This window comes from Glycine soja, chromosome 17 (genome assembly GCF_004193775.1).
Source record: "Glycine soja cultivar W05 chromosome 17, ASM419377v2, whole genome shotgun sequence".
NCBI classification, from domain to species: Eukaryota; Viridiplantae; Streptophyta; class Magnoliopsida; order Fabales; family Fabaceae; genus Glycine; species Glycine soja.
The window spans coordinates 8,160,952-8,177,180 of record NC_041018.1 but is presented as its reverse complement, the minus strand read 5'-3'; the positions used below and the strand labels follow the sequence as shown (position 1 = coordinate 8,177,180).

The 16,229-nt window shown below is 33.5% G+C and overlaps 2 protein-coding genes and 1 long non-coding RNA gene across 3 annotated transcripts; 1 reads left to right on the top strand and 2 right to left on the bottom strand.

Annotated features, from left to right (window-relative positions):
• Positions 1-1,258: 1,258 nt before the first annotated feature.
• Positions 1,259-6,913, top strand: LOC114392291 (DNA replication licensing factor MCM5-like). Its single transcript, XM_028353359.1, has 18 exons — positions 1,259-1,730; positions 1,825-1,968; positions 2,086-2,265; positions 2,369-2,467; positions 2,552-2,688; positions 2,788-2,893; positions 3,211-3,345; positions 3,446-3,523; positions 3,681-3,785; positions 3,922-4,013; positions 4,094-4,226; positions 4,323-4,418; positions 4,704-4,795; positions 4,886-4,976; positions 5,218-5,327; positions 5,904-6,033; positions 6,111-6,212; positions 6,587-6,913. The coding sequence occupies exons 1-18, from the start codon at positions 1,446-1,448 to the stop codon at positions 6,668-6,670; spliced, it is 2,199 nt and encodes a 732-aa protein (XP_028209160.1). The 5' UTR covers positions 1,259-1,445; the 3' UTR covers positions 6,671-6,913.
• A 1,890-nt stretch (positions 6,914-8,803) lies between these two features.
• Positions 8,804-11,410, bottom strand: LOC114391984 (WD repeat-containing protein 76-like). Its single transcript, XM_028353008.1, has 5 exons — positions 11,217-11,410; positions 10,579-11,110; positions 9,778-10,184; positions 9,449-9,547; positions 8,804-9,157 (listed from the first exon to the last, which is right to left on the bottom strand). Exons 1-5 carry the CDS (start codon positions 11,345-11,347, stop codon positions 8,944-8,946), a joined length of 1,383 nt encoding a protein of 460 aa, XP_028208809.1. The 5' UTR covers positions 11,348-11,410; the 3' UTR covers positions 8,804-8,943.
• A 1,409-nt stretch (positions 11,411-12,819) lies between these two features.
• LOC114392669 lies at positions 12,820-15,667 on the bottom strand. The gene is made up of 4 exons (XR_003662360.1): positions 14,882-15,667; positions 13,964-14,651; positions 13,537-13,662; positions 12,820-13,274 (listed from the first exon to the last, which is right to left on the bottom strand). It is a non-coding gene; the product is annotated as an uncharacterized LOC114392669 (long non-coding RNA).
• Between the last annotated feature and the right edge of the window lie 562 nt (positions 15,668-16,229).

The window sequence follows — 16,229 nt, the reverse complement described above, 5'->3', positions numbered from 1 at the left end:
ATTGTGAAGGATGCCTCTTTAACATGGATAGTTGTGAAATCTGGTCTGATCATTGATCTTGTTGAGGTAATGGGTCGGTGAGTTAGTGGTTCAACCGGTGGGTTAGTAATTGGTCCAGTTTGATTTAGTATATATTAAAAATTTAATATTATATATGTATCTATTATATATAAATATATAACTAACATTATCAGTGTAAAAAAAATCATTTATACTTTAAAATCTAAAATAATAATTGATAATAATAAAACATCAAAATGACATCGTAGAGGTGGTCTGTTTTTTTTTATATAAAATCAATCAGGTCAGACCGGTCCAATCAGGATGTGGAACTAGTCCAATTAGACTATCGAATCCCAATTAGATCAACCAATCGAACCGAATTGTGTTTCACAACTATACTTTTTAATATTGTTATAAATTTTAAATTAGGGGTATCTCATTCCAATAACCTAACCAAGCTCAAGATTAATTTTGATAGATTCAAATTTAAAAATTACACTTGATGTATTTTTAAGATAAACTTATGTTATATTTTGAGCCATACTAACTCGGTTTTAGGTCTTATATTACTTTAAAAAAATATTTGTTTAAAAAATTATGTTTAAATAATAATTTTTTATTTAATTTATATTAAAATATATTATGAAAAATACCTTAATTTAAATTGTATGTATATTTTATTTGACAATTTAACCATACATAATATTAAGATTAAAATTAATATATCTCATCAATAAATCAATTTGTCTCAATCATATTTCCCATATCATCAAATTCGAATTTAATAAATGATGGCGAATATTCCAAAATAAATAAAAAATTAGGCAGATAAAGGTACATATACTATAAACGCTCACCCTTATACAAAATGAATTTAATTATATTTTTTACACACAATTTATTAATTTTTAAGTGTATTTTATTCCTTATTTCTTCAATAAACTTAAAAGTTTTACCTTTTTTCATCTTATCTTTTTCATAATTATAGTTTTTATCTTTAATTTTTTTTAAAAATTTATACCCAACTTTTTTTACAAATTTTACTTTCAACTGTTACACTAATTAACAAACAAATAATAAAAATTAAAATTTATAAGTTTGTTAAGAAATAAAAGATAAAATGTGTTAGATTAATTTGGGAGCAAAATTTGTTAAAATTAAAAAATTAAGGAAAAAAAATATAATTAAGTTTATAAATATATAGATACATCACTGCGCACGTGCCAACATCAGTGTCACACTAACACCCCGCCAATACTTTCCCGCCATAGCTTTCCCGCCAAAATCACGCTTCTTCGTATTCTCTTTCTTTCTTTCTCCCCCTTCCTTCAATCGAACAAATTCCTACCCTAACGTTCTTCAGAGAGTGTTCTTCTTAGTCTCTTTCTTTGTTCCATTCCTTCAATTGAATAAAACTGAAACCCTAACGAGATTTAGAGAAGATGTCAGGCTGGGACGAAGGAGCCGTCTACTACAGCGACCAGGCCCTCGCCGGCGACGACGGTGCCGGCGCCCGCGGTGAATCTGGCACTGATTCCAACCACACTCTCATCCAGAAATTCAAGGAATTCATCCGAAACTTCGAGACAACCAACAATGTCTTCCCTTACAGAGAGAGTCTCATCCACAACCCTAAGTTCCTTCTCGTCGATATGGGAGATCTCGACACCTTCGACTCCGAGCTTCCCGCGAAACTCCGCTCTAACCCCGCCGATGTCTTGCCCTTGGTACTGCTCTCTCTTTCTTCCTCCCTCTCTCTCTCTCTACCCAACTGCACTTGTTTTCCATTTTAACCTTTTTCTTTTGTTTTTGATGTTTTAGTTCGAAACAGCAGCGGCTCAGGTTCTCGTGAATTTAAAGACGAAGGTGGCTGGGGATACCGGAGATATGGAGGATCAGACGCCTGGTGATGTTCAGATTCTGCTCACATCCAAAGAGGATCCAGTGTCGATGAGATCGCTCGGGGTAAGTGGGTTTCATTGTGATTTTTGTGTTTATTATTAAAATTGAGACGTTTTTTAGTTGCCTGAAATTTCTTGGCATTGAATCAGCAAATCTCATATTGGGGTTTTCTTTCTATAGGCTCAATATATATCAAAGCTTGTTAAAATTGCTGGGATTACTATTGCTGCATCCAGAACTAAGGCAAAGGCCACTTATGTTACCTTGATATGTAAAAATTGTAAGAAGGGGAAACAGGTTCCATGTCGGCCAGGACTTGGGGGAGCAATTGTTCCTCGATCTTGTGATCATGTTCCTCAGGTTTAGTTCTGTCTTATGTTTTGTTTTGCATGATACATGATATGCTTTACTTTTTTTATTTTTTATTTTGGGATGTCTCTTACGAGATAAAGGATTTTTGTAGCCTGGTGAAGAACCTTGTCCAATTGATCCCTGGCTCGTGGTTCCTGACAAGAGCAGATATGTTGATCAACAAACTTTGAAGATGCAAGAAAATCCAGAGGTAGTAGTAATACAAATTTGATTTTAAAAAAAACTTTTAAGTCACTTGAAATTATAAGCATTTGCAATGCTGTGATTATTGAAGGATGTTCCAACTGGAGAACTTCCTAGAAACCTGCTTCTCTCTCTTGATCGACATCTGGTTCAGACAGTGGTGCCTGGCTCAAGATTGACAATCATGGGAATTTTTAGTATCTACCAGGCTTCTAACTCTAATACATCGTGAGATTCATCACCATTTTTATTTTTGTATATTTAATTTTTTTTCATTCCCCCATCTGTAGTTAATGTCTGGCTTCAAATATATTTTGTTATATGCAGTAACAAAGGAGCAGTTGCAATTAGACAGCCTTATATTAGGGTTGTAGGAATAGAAGAAACAAATGAGACCAATTCTCGGGGTCCAGCTGCATTTACACAAGATGAGGTAAGTAGTGAAACCTGAAACAACTATAAATTGACTTCTTCCCTGCTTTATACCTTGTCAATTGCCAATTGCCTCCATGAATATCACATCTTAGCTGAATTTGTCACGTGAAACTTTACTTCCAATGTAACTTCATGAGTATCTTGTTTGAAGTATTTACCTTTTCCCTCCAAATACTGTATACCAGTTATGATTACCCTACTCTTTATTGGGTTGTAGCATACTTTTCTTTCCCTTTCCCCATTTTATGAACCCAAACTGATTTTTCAATCCTACTCAATATCATAGTCCCCTACAAATGAGGTTATTGTTTGCAGATAGAAGAATTCAAAAAATTTGCTGCTGAACCTGATGCGTATAAAAATATCTGCTCCATGATTGCTCCCTCTATATTTGGGCACGATGATGTCAAAAAGGCTGTTGCCTGTCTTCTGTTTGGAGGGTCAAGAAAGGTATACCATTATATATGAATATCCATTTATTTTATTGGAGAATAACATAAATCTTAGGGCCTACCATTTATGATCCTATGACCAATTTCTTTGCAAACAGAATTTGCCTGATGGAGTCCGGTTAAGAGGTGATATCAATGTATTGCTTCTGGGTGATCCATCTACAGCAAAGTCACAGGTTAGTTTTATGTGTATATATATTTTGCCAGACCAATTTTTTAATTAATTTGTGGCAATTGAGTTGTTAAAAACCTATTGGGCCACTGCCATTTTCATTTTTTCGTTCACATTGTAGCTTGTTTTCTCCTGTGAGTTGACCATTACCTTTTTTACAGTTTCTGAAGTTTGTTGAAAAGACTGCCCCTATTGCTGTTTATACTTCTGGAAAAGGCTCATCAGCAGCTGGCCTAACCGCTTCTGTAATCCAAGATAGCGGCACTGTAAGTTCTTACCTTCCTAAACTGTTTGTATTAGATCGCAAATTTCTACTATACTACTTGTTGAGGTATAATCATAAGCTTGACCTCCATCAATTTTCTTTACAAGTCTCTGATTCATGTTCTATGGTCTCTTTAGCGTGAGTTTTATCTTGAAGGAGGGGCTATGGTCTTGGCCGATGGAGGTGTTGTCTGCATTGACGAGTTTGATAAGATGAGGCCAGAAGACAGGTACTTGGTGTCTGACATTTTGATTTCTAGGTCATCATTGTTGATTTAAGACGAAATTTTATATGGTTTCTATGATGTAGAGTTGCCATTCATGAGGCCATGGAACAACAAACTATATCTATAGCCAAAGCAGGAATAACAACTGTTCTTAATTCAAGGACTTCAGTTCTTGCTGCTGCCAACCCTCCATCAGGCCGATACGATGATCTTAAGGTCTACTATCATAACTCTCTTTTATCTTTTTTCTGTATGTAACAAAGCATAATAGTCATTACAAGAGACTGATAGCTGCCTTGAATGTTTTTCCAGACTGCACAGGATAACATTGACTTGCAGACAACTATTCTTTCTAGGTTTGATTTAATTTTCATCGTGAAAGACGTCAGAATGTACAGTCAAGACAAGGTAAGTGATTGTTTTATATCTCTGTTCTTATGGTACTTTGCTACCTTTGAGTGCACCTTGTCCTTTGAAGTCATGCTGTGTCAAATTTGTTTTCCATATGTTGTGACATAATCATTTAAACAAACATTTTATCCAGATTTTTTTTGTAACAGTTATCTAGTGTAATATTTAACAATCAGCAAATGTGGTGTAGGACTAGTTTTGCAGACCATACAGAAATACAGTAGTTTTTGCATAAGGCTTGATTTGTAATAGTTCTCAGGTCTGGATGATTGATGTTTGCAGATAATAGCTAATCATATCATAAAGGTCCATAAATCAGCTGGTGGAAGGATGGGAGAGAGCAGAACTTTGAAAGAAGAGAATTGGCTGAAGAGGTATGCAATATCTATGAACTTAGCAGTGGACTTTTCATCCAGTTCTTTCAATCATTTGAGAGAATGAACTTTGAGCTTTTATCTAAATAGGTATTTACAATATTGTCGAACTCAATGCCACCCTCGTCTATCTGAATCAGCAACAACATTATTGCAGAATCATTATGTGAAAATCAGACAGGTATCATGAATATGTTTTCAATTAATGTAGAGAAATTTGTTTTGGCCTTTAGATTTGATCTGGTTATTGAAGATGTTGGAGACCATTGGGTCTTTTTTTTTCTCTGGATGTCCTTCCTGAATTAATATCCATTTGGTACTATGTTGCCATAATTCTCCTGTGAATGCTGATCTGATGTTAATGGATCTTCTTTAAGGAACATAAATTCACTTTTTTATTTTTTAAAAAAAAAAATATACAGGATATGAGACAACAAGCGAATGAAACTGGAGAAGCTGCAGCAATACCAATTACTGTGAGGCAGCTCGAAGCTATTGTTAGGTTGAGTGAGGCACTTGCAAAGATGAAACTGTAAGTATTGCTGTTATTCTTTATTACACTTTGTACCTTTTATCCGAAACTCTTAGTGCAATTTCATGAAAAAATATGAATACAGTCAGTGCCTGCATGGGATTTACTATCTTTGGTGTAAGAAATTTCATTTGCTATCATGGGGCTTATAATGCATGTTGTCATCCAAATTTGTTAAGTAGTTTTAGTGCACTGCTAACAATCAGAACACATTTTTCATAAAATGTATCCAGAAAATGTTTACATAAATAGGGCTCAAATTTCTTAAGTGGCTTTCCTAAATTTTCTATTTAGTGGCTAGTAGATCAATTGGTTCAATAATGTGGTAGTATGGAGCGACAGTATGAAGTGTTACTGATCTATGCTTTTGACTGAAAACAAGTTTCATGATTCCGCCATTGCATTTGCATGTGATGTTCCCTAAATATGTTTAGCTTGGCCAAAATTAGTAAATTTTGTTATATTAATCATCTTTCTTCTGTTTTTCCCTTTTTGGAGTGTTTTTTTGTTTTATTCTTTTGATGGTCCATGCATCTTTCTTTTGACAAAATGTACGATGATTAATTCTTGCACCAGATCTCATCTTGCTACTGAGGAGAATGTGCAAGAAGCAGTAAGGCTTTTCACCGTGTCAACAATGGATGCAGCCAAGTCAGGAATAAATCAACAAATAAATCTTACACCTGATATGGCAAATGAGATAAAGGTTTGTCTTGTGATAGACATAGACCGTCTTGTTCATCTAGCTTAATATCCTAATGGATTACTTTACATTGTGAGCAGCAAGCTGAAACACAGATAAAGAGAAGAATTGGAATTGGAAACCACATATCGGAAAGAAGGCTGATTGATGACCTCAGCAGAATGGGGATGAATGAATCTATTGTAAGTTCCAAATAGCCACTTAACTGAAAAGATGGTCTCATAGCTTATAAACCTGAATTTTATGTCACCACTTGGTTCCAACTTTTAAAAGATGCACGTTTTAAACTGTTAATGCTGGATTTGTGTCTTTTGGAAATTTGCTGGTGTCTTGTCCATTATGAGCACAACGCAAACACCAAAATCACCAACATTAAATGACATTCTTAACAACTGGCAAGTCCAGCAGATATTCAGACTTATTGCATGAACCATAATACTGCTCAAAACTCGGTTACAGTTTGAAGCAGTTTTTTGTGTGGTTGCTTTTTTTTTTTCCGTTGGCATCTCAGTTTATCAGCAAGACTCGTTAATATTTTTATTGTTTGGTTTTGCAGGTGAGAAGAGCTCTTATAATCATGCACCAGAGAGATGAAATAGAGTACAAGAGGGAAAGGCGTGTTGTATTTAGAAAAGCATGATAAATCTATGCTTTACACATTAGGCAGTAGTGTATGCAGAAATCAGAATGCTAAGGGATTTCAAAATTCAAAGGATTTTAGGCAGTAGTGTCCTGTTTATCTAAATTTTGTCTATTTTTAGGCTTTTCTCCTTTGTAAGGTTCGATGAGCTTTTTCCTTATATAATTCAAGTCCCATGTAATATTCTTATGTGTTGCAAAAACAGTGAATGTCTAATTTTTAAACCTATTTTGATCGTGCAAACTGCTTCGTCCCAATCGTTATTTCAAAACAAATTGCATCTATCCTTATTACTGGCTAAAAAAAATATCCTTATTGTCTTTTCATGTCATAAGCTGAGCATTTGATTGCTGATCTAATGATTCTTGTAATGACACGTTTTTAGAAATTTTTTAAAAGCAATAGTATTTATATGTTAATTGAAGGATTTTTTATATTTTAAAAAGAGAAGTCAGAAAAGAAGTTAAAATAACCCACTTTTGGAAATTCTTAAATTATTGTAATAATTTTTGGTAATCATAAAATATATTAAATTGTTTTTAAATTTTAATAAAAAAAATGTATTATAAAAATAATGAAAACATATTATAATTAATAACTTGCATTCATTCTGAAATGAAAGAATTAATATAAGAGTGTGTTTGGATGGAGAAATTTTAAATTCTAAGAATTTCAAATATTTCAATTGAAATTCTTTTATTTTCAAAATTTTGTGTTTGGATAAAAAAATTAAAATTATGAGGATGAAAAATATGAATGAAAAAAAAGAGAAAAAATATGATTGGTGTACTAGTTATACGTGTGTTCCTCTGTGCTCACACTTGATTGATATTTTAGGAGCTCAGACGCTGTTTCTTGAAGAAGACGATAAGAACACAGAAATTGAAATTCCAGATTTTTAGTTGTTTAAAATTTCAAAATTTTAAATTTTTCATAAAAAGCATCCAAATAATGAATTCTAAATAACAGAAATTCAAATTCTTTGATAAATTACTTTCCTCAGTTAAAATTCTCTATCCAAACACACTCTAATAAAAAATGTAATTATTAACAATTTTAGAATGAATTATAGCATGATCATAAAAAAATAAAAGTATAGTTTTTTGCTGAAAAATATTTATTTAAGAATGTATATTTAATACTCTTAACGTATGCATTGAATACATAAGATAAAAAAGTGTATTAAATTAAATTTATAATATTTTATCCTAATATAAACATGCTTTTTTTTCTTCACTTAATAATCTCAATTTAATACAGTAATAGTTAAAAATGGTTTCCAATTTGAACATAAGTACGATTTTATTTCACAATATGTTCTGAATAAATGTTACTAATTAAGTAAATCTAAATATTTATGAATATATAGTTTAATTAATTTTTTAATTTCAAATTTTAATATTTTTATTTGTTTTACTACTAGAGGGAGAGAGAAAAAACATTTAAAAGTTAAATCAAATAAACGCTTTAAAAATAATAAAATTATTTAAGAAATACTCGTAATACCTACATTCTTATTTATTAGACTTAGTTTTGTTACAAGCCTCAATCTATAATTTTTTGTATTAATGATTTAGATTGAATTACTATTAATTAATTAATTGTACCTACAAACAATTAGAAGGAAAAGATGAATAGTAACGATGAGGATAATTTAAAATAAAATATAAATTTTGAACATATTTATTATTATCAATTAAATTAATAATTTTTCTTGATATTAAAGTAATTGAATCTTATAAATAAAAATAGAAATAATATTTATTAATAGTGTGTATACACTTTTTATTATTTTCTTCTTTAACTTTATTAATTTTTAAAGATTTGAAATTCCTGCAAAAAAAATTATGTTTTAATTCTTACAAAATATATTTATTTTATTTTTCATCCTCAAAAGATTTTAAATATCACTTATTTCATTGTTCAAAACATTATTTAAAACGTTTTAAGAATGAAAACAAAAGAACACATTTGTAAGGAATAAAACAAAAAAAAAATTATAGGAACAAAATAAAAACTAAATTTCAAGAAAAAAAATATATTTAAGTTTTTTTAATATTTTGTATTATGAATATTATCTTATTTGTTGTTTAATGCAACAAACTTTTGCATGCAAATAAAAGAGGAGGAAGCTAAAAACATTGGCCTTCAGACGTAATTAGCATATTAGGAAATATTTCACGTGTCACATGAAAACAGTCTGGAATCAGAAACTATTGAAGTTTCATTTTATAAACATACTACAGAAGTGGATATTAAATAAACATCCTATCCTAGCGCGACGTCCAAATATAAACCTGGCCTCCACTTGTAGCTCCTGCTAGCATCCCAACCTCGTAAGAGTGTGTATCAAATCTGCAAGGAATGGCAGACATGTGCTGGCTCTCTAGAGTCATAACTATTTTCCTTTCAACTGATGAGACAACATCAACTCCTCTTTTCATGTTTCCAACAAAGAGATATGAGTCATCCCAACCCCATTTTGCTCTGCTACCACAAAAGCTCACAAAAGTCAAGTGCTTTTTTTAGAATAAGTTGGCAATTTATAAGGTATCAACAAGTTTGCATTATAATAACTACACACAAGTTTCAGCTTATGCCGATCAAATAAATTCTTTTCTACTTGTGAAGAGTGGAAGCTTAATTGAAATGTAAAAATCAGCTCTTGAGAGTTTAAAATCCCAAGCTTTTGATTTGCAAATACTTTTGCAGGATGGGGAAGTTAAGCAGACGGCAAAATAACAAGTCAATCTTAAGATAGTTCCCCAGAAACCATACCTGAAAGTAGAAAGCCATCTGCCAGTCAGATTGTTATGATTAATAACAGCTGCATCCTCCAAGTTAACTCCACTGTAAATACCAATTGTGTTGTCCAAGCTGATCGAGAGATTATATTAAGCCCATCCAGTCAAAATCACAATTAGGTAAAAACCAGGTCCAATACAGTTGGATAACTAATAATATTTTGGAATCAAGTTACCAAGCACTTCTATAGTTGGTGAATAATGAAAACAGAAGACCACATACCACAAAGTAAGCATACCCACAATATACCATATTTTCAGTATTGAAAAGTAGTAATTTTTATAAAGGAACAAGCTCCATACCTTGTAGTTGCCAGGCTACATCCAGAAGGAGAGAAGTAAGCAGATTGCACAGATCTTTTGTGGGTAAATGTCCTCAAGGCTCTGAGCTTATCCCCATCAGTATATCTCAAATCCCAGGTGCAGGCAGTTCCATCAGTGGAACTAGTAGCTACAATATGAGGGTTTTCACAGTTGAAATCTATGGTGTTAATCCTACTTTCATGCAAAACCCAGTGTGATGAACGTTTTCCAATCCTGTTATCCCAAATAGTCAAACCTCCATAACCCTCAGCAAGATATAGGCAGTTTGTCTCATTCGTTGGTAGAGAGAGAGCATATATACTTTCATCACACTCAAATACCAGATCAAAGATTTCCTTCTCAACATCCATTAGCCGGAGAATTCCATCATAGCAACTTGTGTATATCTGCATATAAAATTGTTCACAGCATCAGACAATTCTGCAACTAACAAAATTGTAAAGCAGACAAAATAAAGTGGGGAATACTGATTGACCCCAGAAACAAATTAATTCAACCATAAATATGTCTAGACTGGGGTAAAAGGTAAACCACAAACATAGTAATTATATTCAACCAAATCAAAATATAAGCCCAAAAAGCTAACACTTTCCTCCTTTGCTTCCACTTTAACCTGAAATCCACTGCTAATGACAGAATGCATCTAACAAAAACATGCTAGAGAAACACAGTTAACATGCATGCATGCATGCATGGATTAACAGTGTATGACAAATAGACCAAAAGAAACTTGACAAATAGACAGTAATTGTTGGAAATTCAGACACATCATGGTGGTACCTTGGAGAAGCAATGTGGTTGAATCAGGATCCCAGAAATGGGAGCTCGATGGGGTCGGTATAAATGAACTTCACTTTCTCCCACATTCCAGAACCCGACATTCCCAAACTTGTTACCCACCGCGACCATTTTGACACTACTGGACGGAAAAAATCGCAAACTGGTTATCCTTCCAGGAACAACCCGCGCAATATTCTTGGGATCCAAATACAGAGATTCCAACCCAAGGGAAGCCTCCACTTTCTCTTTTTCAACACTAACATCTTGGGCTTCCAATTGGGCCATACCCATGAGTGATTCAACGAAGGAGCTATCAGAGTGAGCGCTTTCACGAGCATCAGCCATGGAAATAGGACCCAAATTAACAACGGAAGGTTTAGTTTTAGTGGGAGTGGTGGGGCCCACGGAATCTCCGACAAGACCTTTGGAATCTGGCGGAATACCTCTTGTTCGGAGGGAGCGCCTAATCACAATTGGGGTTTCGGTTTTGGGTTTCTTTTCCGATTTCATGTTGTAGGATTTGGTTCCAACCCTGACAAAAAAGTGAAGATTCCGAAAAAACACAATGTTAAGTTACGGAAGTTCAAACCTCTCACGAGTGAAAAGTAAAATAAGAGAAAAGAAGAAAAAGTGAATACCTTTGACTACGCTTGAAGTTGGAGAGTTGGGTGGCTTTGGAGTGGAGTTTGAGGGCAGCCATCATTTCATCGTTGCGGCGAATGTTCTCGAGTCGCTTCCGTTCGTAATCGTTGAGTTTCTGCGGCGCCATTGAAGAGAGAGAAAATTAGGGATTTGGTTTTCGAATGAATCACTGTAAGAGATGGCTTGGTTTACGGGTTTTTTTTTTTTTATATAGGAGAGGGTTTTTGGCGCGAACCCACACCTGGCGGGAAATTAAATAATAAACAATTCGTTGGATTTTGTTTATGTTTAAGTTAACGTAACCGTGGCTTGTTAGTTACAATCTAAACGTTAGTTCAATTGACAGTGGTTTGATTTTTTAAGTTAAAACTTTCTGAAGTTTTATTTAATCACTAATTTCAACGTACAGGATTAGTTTTTCCGTATAGATCTTGTGTGGTTTAAAGACTAAAGACTAAAAACGTTAAGTAGATAATTAAGTTCAATCAATAAAAATACAGCTAAATGTGATTGGTAATGATCAATTTATTAAGTGGTGGTTAGTATTATTAAGGAAAGTTATTAATGTACAAAATGATTTCTGATACTACCATTCTTCTTTAAATGATCATGCATTTATACTTTGAGTTCATGTGTTTTTTGTATAAATTATTTTCGTTTAGCATTACTCAATCATTATTATTAAATAAAGCTCAATTCAAAAGATACCTAATCCCGGTCACAGCTCTTGAAAATCTTCCTCTTAGTATAATTGAAATGCATCCCATTCTTATTAAGTTAGTAATGCTAAACGAAAAGAATTTGTGAAAAAAAAAAAAAAACATGAACACAATGTATAAATGCATGATAAATTTGTGATCATCTCATACTCATCTTCTGCCCTTGTGGTTTCCGTGAATATTTTAGTATCTAAAATAATATATTTATTTTATGATTTTAGTCCTTATAAGTAAATTTTTACCAGTTTTGATCACTAAAAGAATCTTATTTTATAATTTTAGTCAGTCAATTTTCATCTAAACACCCAAAAATACTCAAAGGTAATTTTTACATTATAAATGACAATCTATGAATCATGGCTAATAATGGCCCAATAATAGACTGCGTTTCAAAGAGAACTAACAAAATTAATTTTAAACAAAGTTAATTTTGAAGAATTAATTTTAGTTAAATTTAATTTAGACGTTATGTGAATTGTACTTGAATATTTTTATTATAAAAAAAACTAGTAAACTCAGTATATTTTTTTTTATCAAATGTAAAATCTATCTGAAATTGTTTCAATTAAATTTAGACTTGGAATCAATCTCAATGGGGAACCAAAATATGCAAAAAATTATCTAAGATCACATTAATTCAAGAAAATTCATCATGAAACCAGCCACAGACTATTAAGTGAAATCACGTCTAGTCAATTCAAGTTCCAGCGGAGGTAAGCATATTCCATAATACTTCACAGTTCACAAGTCACATGAAAACGGTCTGAATCAGAACCTATTAGTATGTTTGGAAGCTATTAGTAGTTCACCCACGTCCAACAAAATATACCACAAAATATACTGTTGAGTTAGAGATGTATTTTGCACTAACAAGATCCAATATAGTTGATAAATGACTAGATTCCTTAAGTATGTTAATAGGAATTCGATTCTCAGGCTGTGCATATGAAAAAGACTTTGTTCGAAGAGACAAAATTCATTTCAATCATCTCTAACCTTCAAAAATTACTCTTATGACTTTCGACTATGGAGTACCTTGCTTAAAAATAAAATAAAAAAGACATGTCATTTTGCTCCTTGGGCGCAGTTCCAAACAATTGAAGTGCACATTAAATACAAATCCTAGAGCGACGTCCAAATACAAACCTGGCCTCCACTTGTACATCCTACAAGCATCCCAACCTCGTATGAATGTCTATCTAATCTGTACGGATTGACAGACATGTGCAGGCTCGCAAGAGTCATAACTGCTTCCTTTGAACAGCTGAGACGACATCAACTCCTCTGTTCGTATTTCCAAGGAAGAGATATGAGTCATTCCAACCCCATTTCGCTCTGCTACCACAAAATCAAGCTCACAAATAAGTCCGCAATTTATAAGGTATCAACAAGATTGCAGTTGCATCACAAATCCGTTTTATAACTACACAAGTTTCAGCTTATTTGAAATAAATTCCTTTCAACTTATGAAGAGTGAAGCTTATTTGAAATGTAAATATCAGCTCTAAAGAGTTTAAATCCCAAACTTTGAATTGAAAATACTTTTGCAGAATGGGGAAGTTAAGCAAATGGTAAAAGAGAAGCATGGCAAGTCAACCTTCAGATACTTCCCGAGAAACCATAACTCAAAGTAGAGAGGTATGTACTATTCTGATTGTTAAGATGAATAACAGCTCCATCCTCTAAGTTAACTCCACTGTAAATACCAATAGTGGCGTCTGCACTGCATCAAGAGAATATATTAACCCCATCCAGTCAAAGTCACAATTAGGTAAAAACCAGGTTCAATTCAATACCGTTGGAATCAAATTAATATGCACTTCTAAAGATAGTCCAACAACAAAAGCTTTTCCTTATTAGGTGAAGTTGGTTTCATGATGCCTGACAATTATTTTTCCACTAGGTGAGGTCGGCTAGTGAATAATGAAAAATAAAAGACTACTACATAAGTAAGCAATACCCACAACATACCATATTTTCAGTATTGAAAAGAAGTAATTTTTAGAATGAAAGAAACTCCATACCTTGTAGTTGCCAGGCTACATCCAGAAGGAGAGAAGTAAGCAGATTGCACACCTCTTTTGTGGGTAAATATTCTCAAGGCGGCAAGTTTATCCCCATCAGTATATCTAAAATCCCAGGTGCAGGCACCAGAACCCTCACCAAGATATAGGCAGTTTGTCTCATTTGTTGATTGAGAGAGAGCATATATACTTTCGTCACTCTCAAATACCAGATCAAAGATTTCCTTCTCAGTATCCATTAGCCGAAGAATTCCATCATAGCAACTTGTGTATATCTGCATATATAATTGTTCACAGCATCGGACAATTCTGCAACTAACAAAATGTAAAGCAGACAAAATAAAGTGAGGAATATTGATTGATTGATGAAGGAACAAATTAATTCAATCATAATTATGTCAAGGCTGGGATACAAGGTAAACCACAAGCATAGTTATTCTATTCAGCCAAATGAAGTTATAAGCCCGAGAAGCTGAAACTTCACTGCAATTTGCTAAAATTACATTCACAATCGAACTCCTAAAACACACACATATATATTGGTGAATACTCCGAAACATATACGATACAATGTGCAGTGATTAGGAACGTAGACGGGCAAGAGGTGATTTTGCAGCTGTCAAACAAAGCTTATTTCCTCCTTTGCTTCCACTTTAATCCCAAATCCCCCGCTAAGGACAGTATGCATCTAACAAAAACATGGTAGAGAAGCACGGTTAAAATGCATTATCTGTCTATGACAATTAGACCAAAAGAGTGCATTTCCGGTACATCCAAGTGAGCAAATTTTACCAGTATGAGAAAACAATTTCCATAAAACAACACTATGTAGTTATATAGTTTGAGTCTCAAGGTAACTAATAAATAATGGGTAAAAGTTAAATAAGAAACTTTACAGATTCAGACACAGCATGGTACCTTGGAGAAGCAATGCGGTTGAATCAATATCCCAGAAATGAAAGCCAAATGGGGACAGTATAAATGAAACTCGCTTTGTCCCACATTCCAGAACCCTAGATTCCCAATGTTGTTAGCTGCCGCGATCATCTTGACATTACTGGAAGGAAAAGACCGGACATCGGTTATACTTCCGGGAACAACCCGTGCAACGCTAGCAATAGCATCTTGGGCTTCCTTTTGGGTTTGGGTCATACCCATGAGTGAATAAAGGAAGGAGCTATCAGAGTATCTGCTTTCACGAGCATCAGCCATGGAAAGAGGAAACAAGCTGCTTACAACGGAAGGTTCGGTTTCGGTTTCGGTTTCGGTGTGAGTAGTGGGACCCACGGAATCTGGTGAGATACCCCTGGTTCGAAGGGAGCGTCTGCTGACGATTAGGGTTTTGGGTTTTTATTTCTTTTCCGGTTTCAAGATGTAAGATTTGGTTCGGACCCTGACAATGAATCCCCCAAAGCAATGTTATTGAAACCTCTCATCATTGAAAAGTGAAACAAGAGCAAGAGAGAATAACTCTGAGTTTGACTTCGCTTGAAATTGGAGAGTTGGGTGGCTTTGGCATGGAGTTTGAGAGCAGCCATCATCTCATCGTTGCGGCAAATGTTCTCGAGCTGCTTCAGTTCGTAATCGTTGACGAGAGAGAAAGATAGCCACTTGATTTTCGAATCACTAGCGAGCGGAGCAGGAGTGGCACGCTCCACGCTGTGCTTTGCGCACCGACTCTGGCGGGAAACTAAATAAATACTAATAGTGATTGTTAACGAGTTGGGTAACACGATGCACAAATTATTCTTGATAATTTTAATTAAAGAACAATATTTGATGGACATCTATCATGCTATAAAACATCTAGAGAAAGAAAAAAAAAACAAATATAAGTATTATAGATTTATAATGTGATAAGAAGAAATAGAAAAAAAACGAGAGATATTAATTAAGTGCTTAAAATAGGTGATTATTTATGTATCATTGCTTTGTGAATCACTCTTAATTTATCCTAACTATAATATTTTTTGTGAAAAGTTTTTTTTTTCATGAAGGTGTTTCAATTTATCAATAGTTATTTTAACCAATAAAAAAAATATATTCATCATATATTAGTAGTTACATGTGAAAAAGATACACTTTTCCGAGGATGCTTAAATGTTCTACATAGACATCGAATTATATTTTAATTTGTAGCATATTGTGATTAAATACCTTTTTTTTAAAATTCAAATACATGTCGTTCTTCTTGAAAATATTTTACTTGAATTTTTAGTGTGATTTGCATGAAAAAAGGTGAAAAAATTTCTTTGCAAGAACTTCC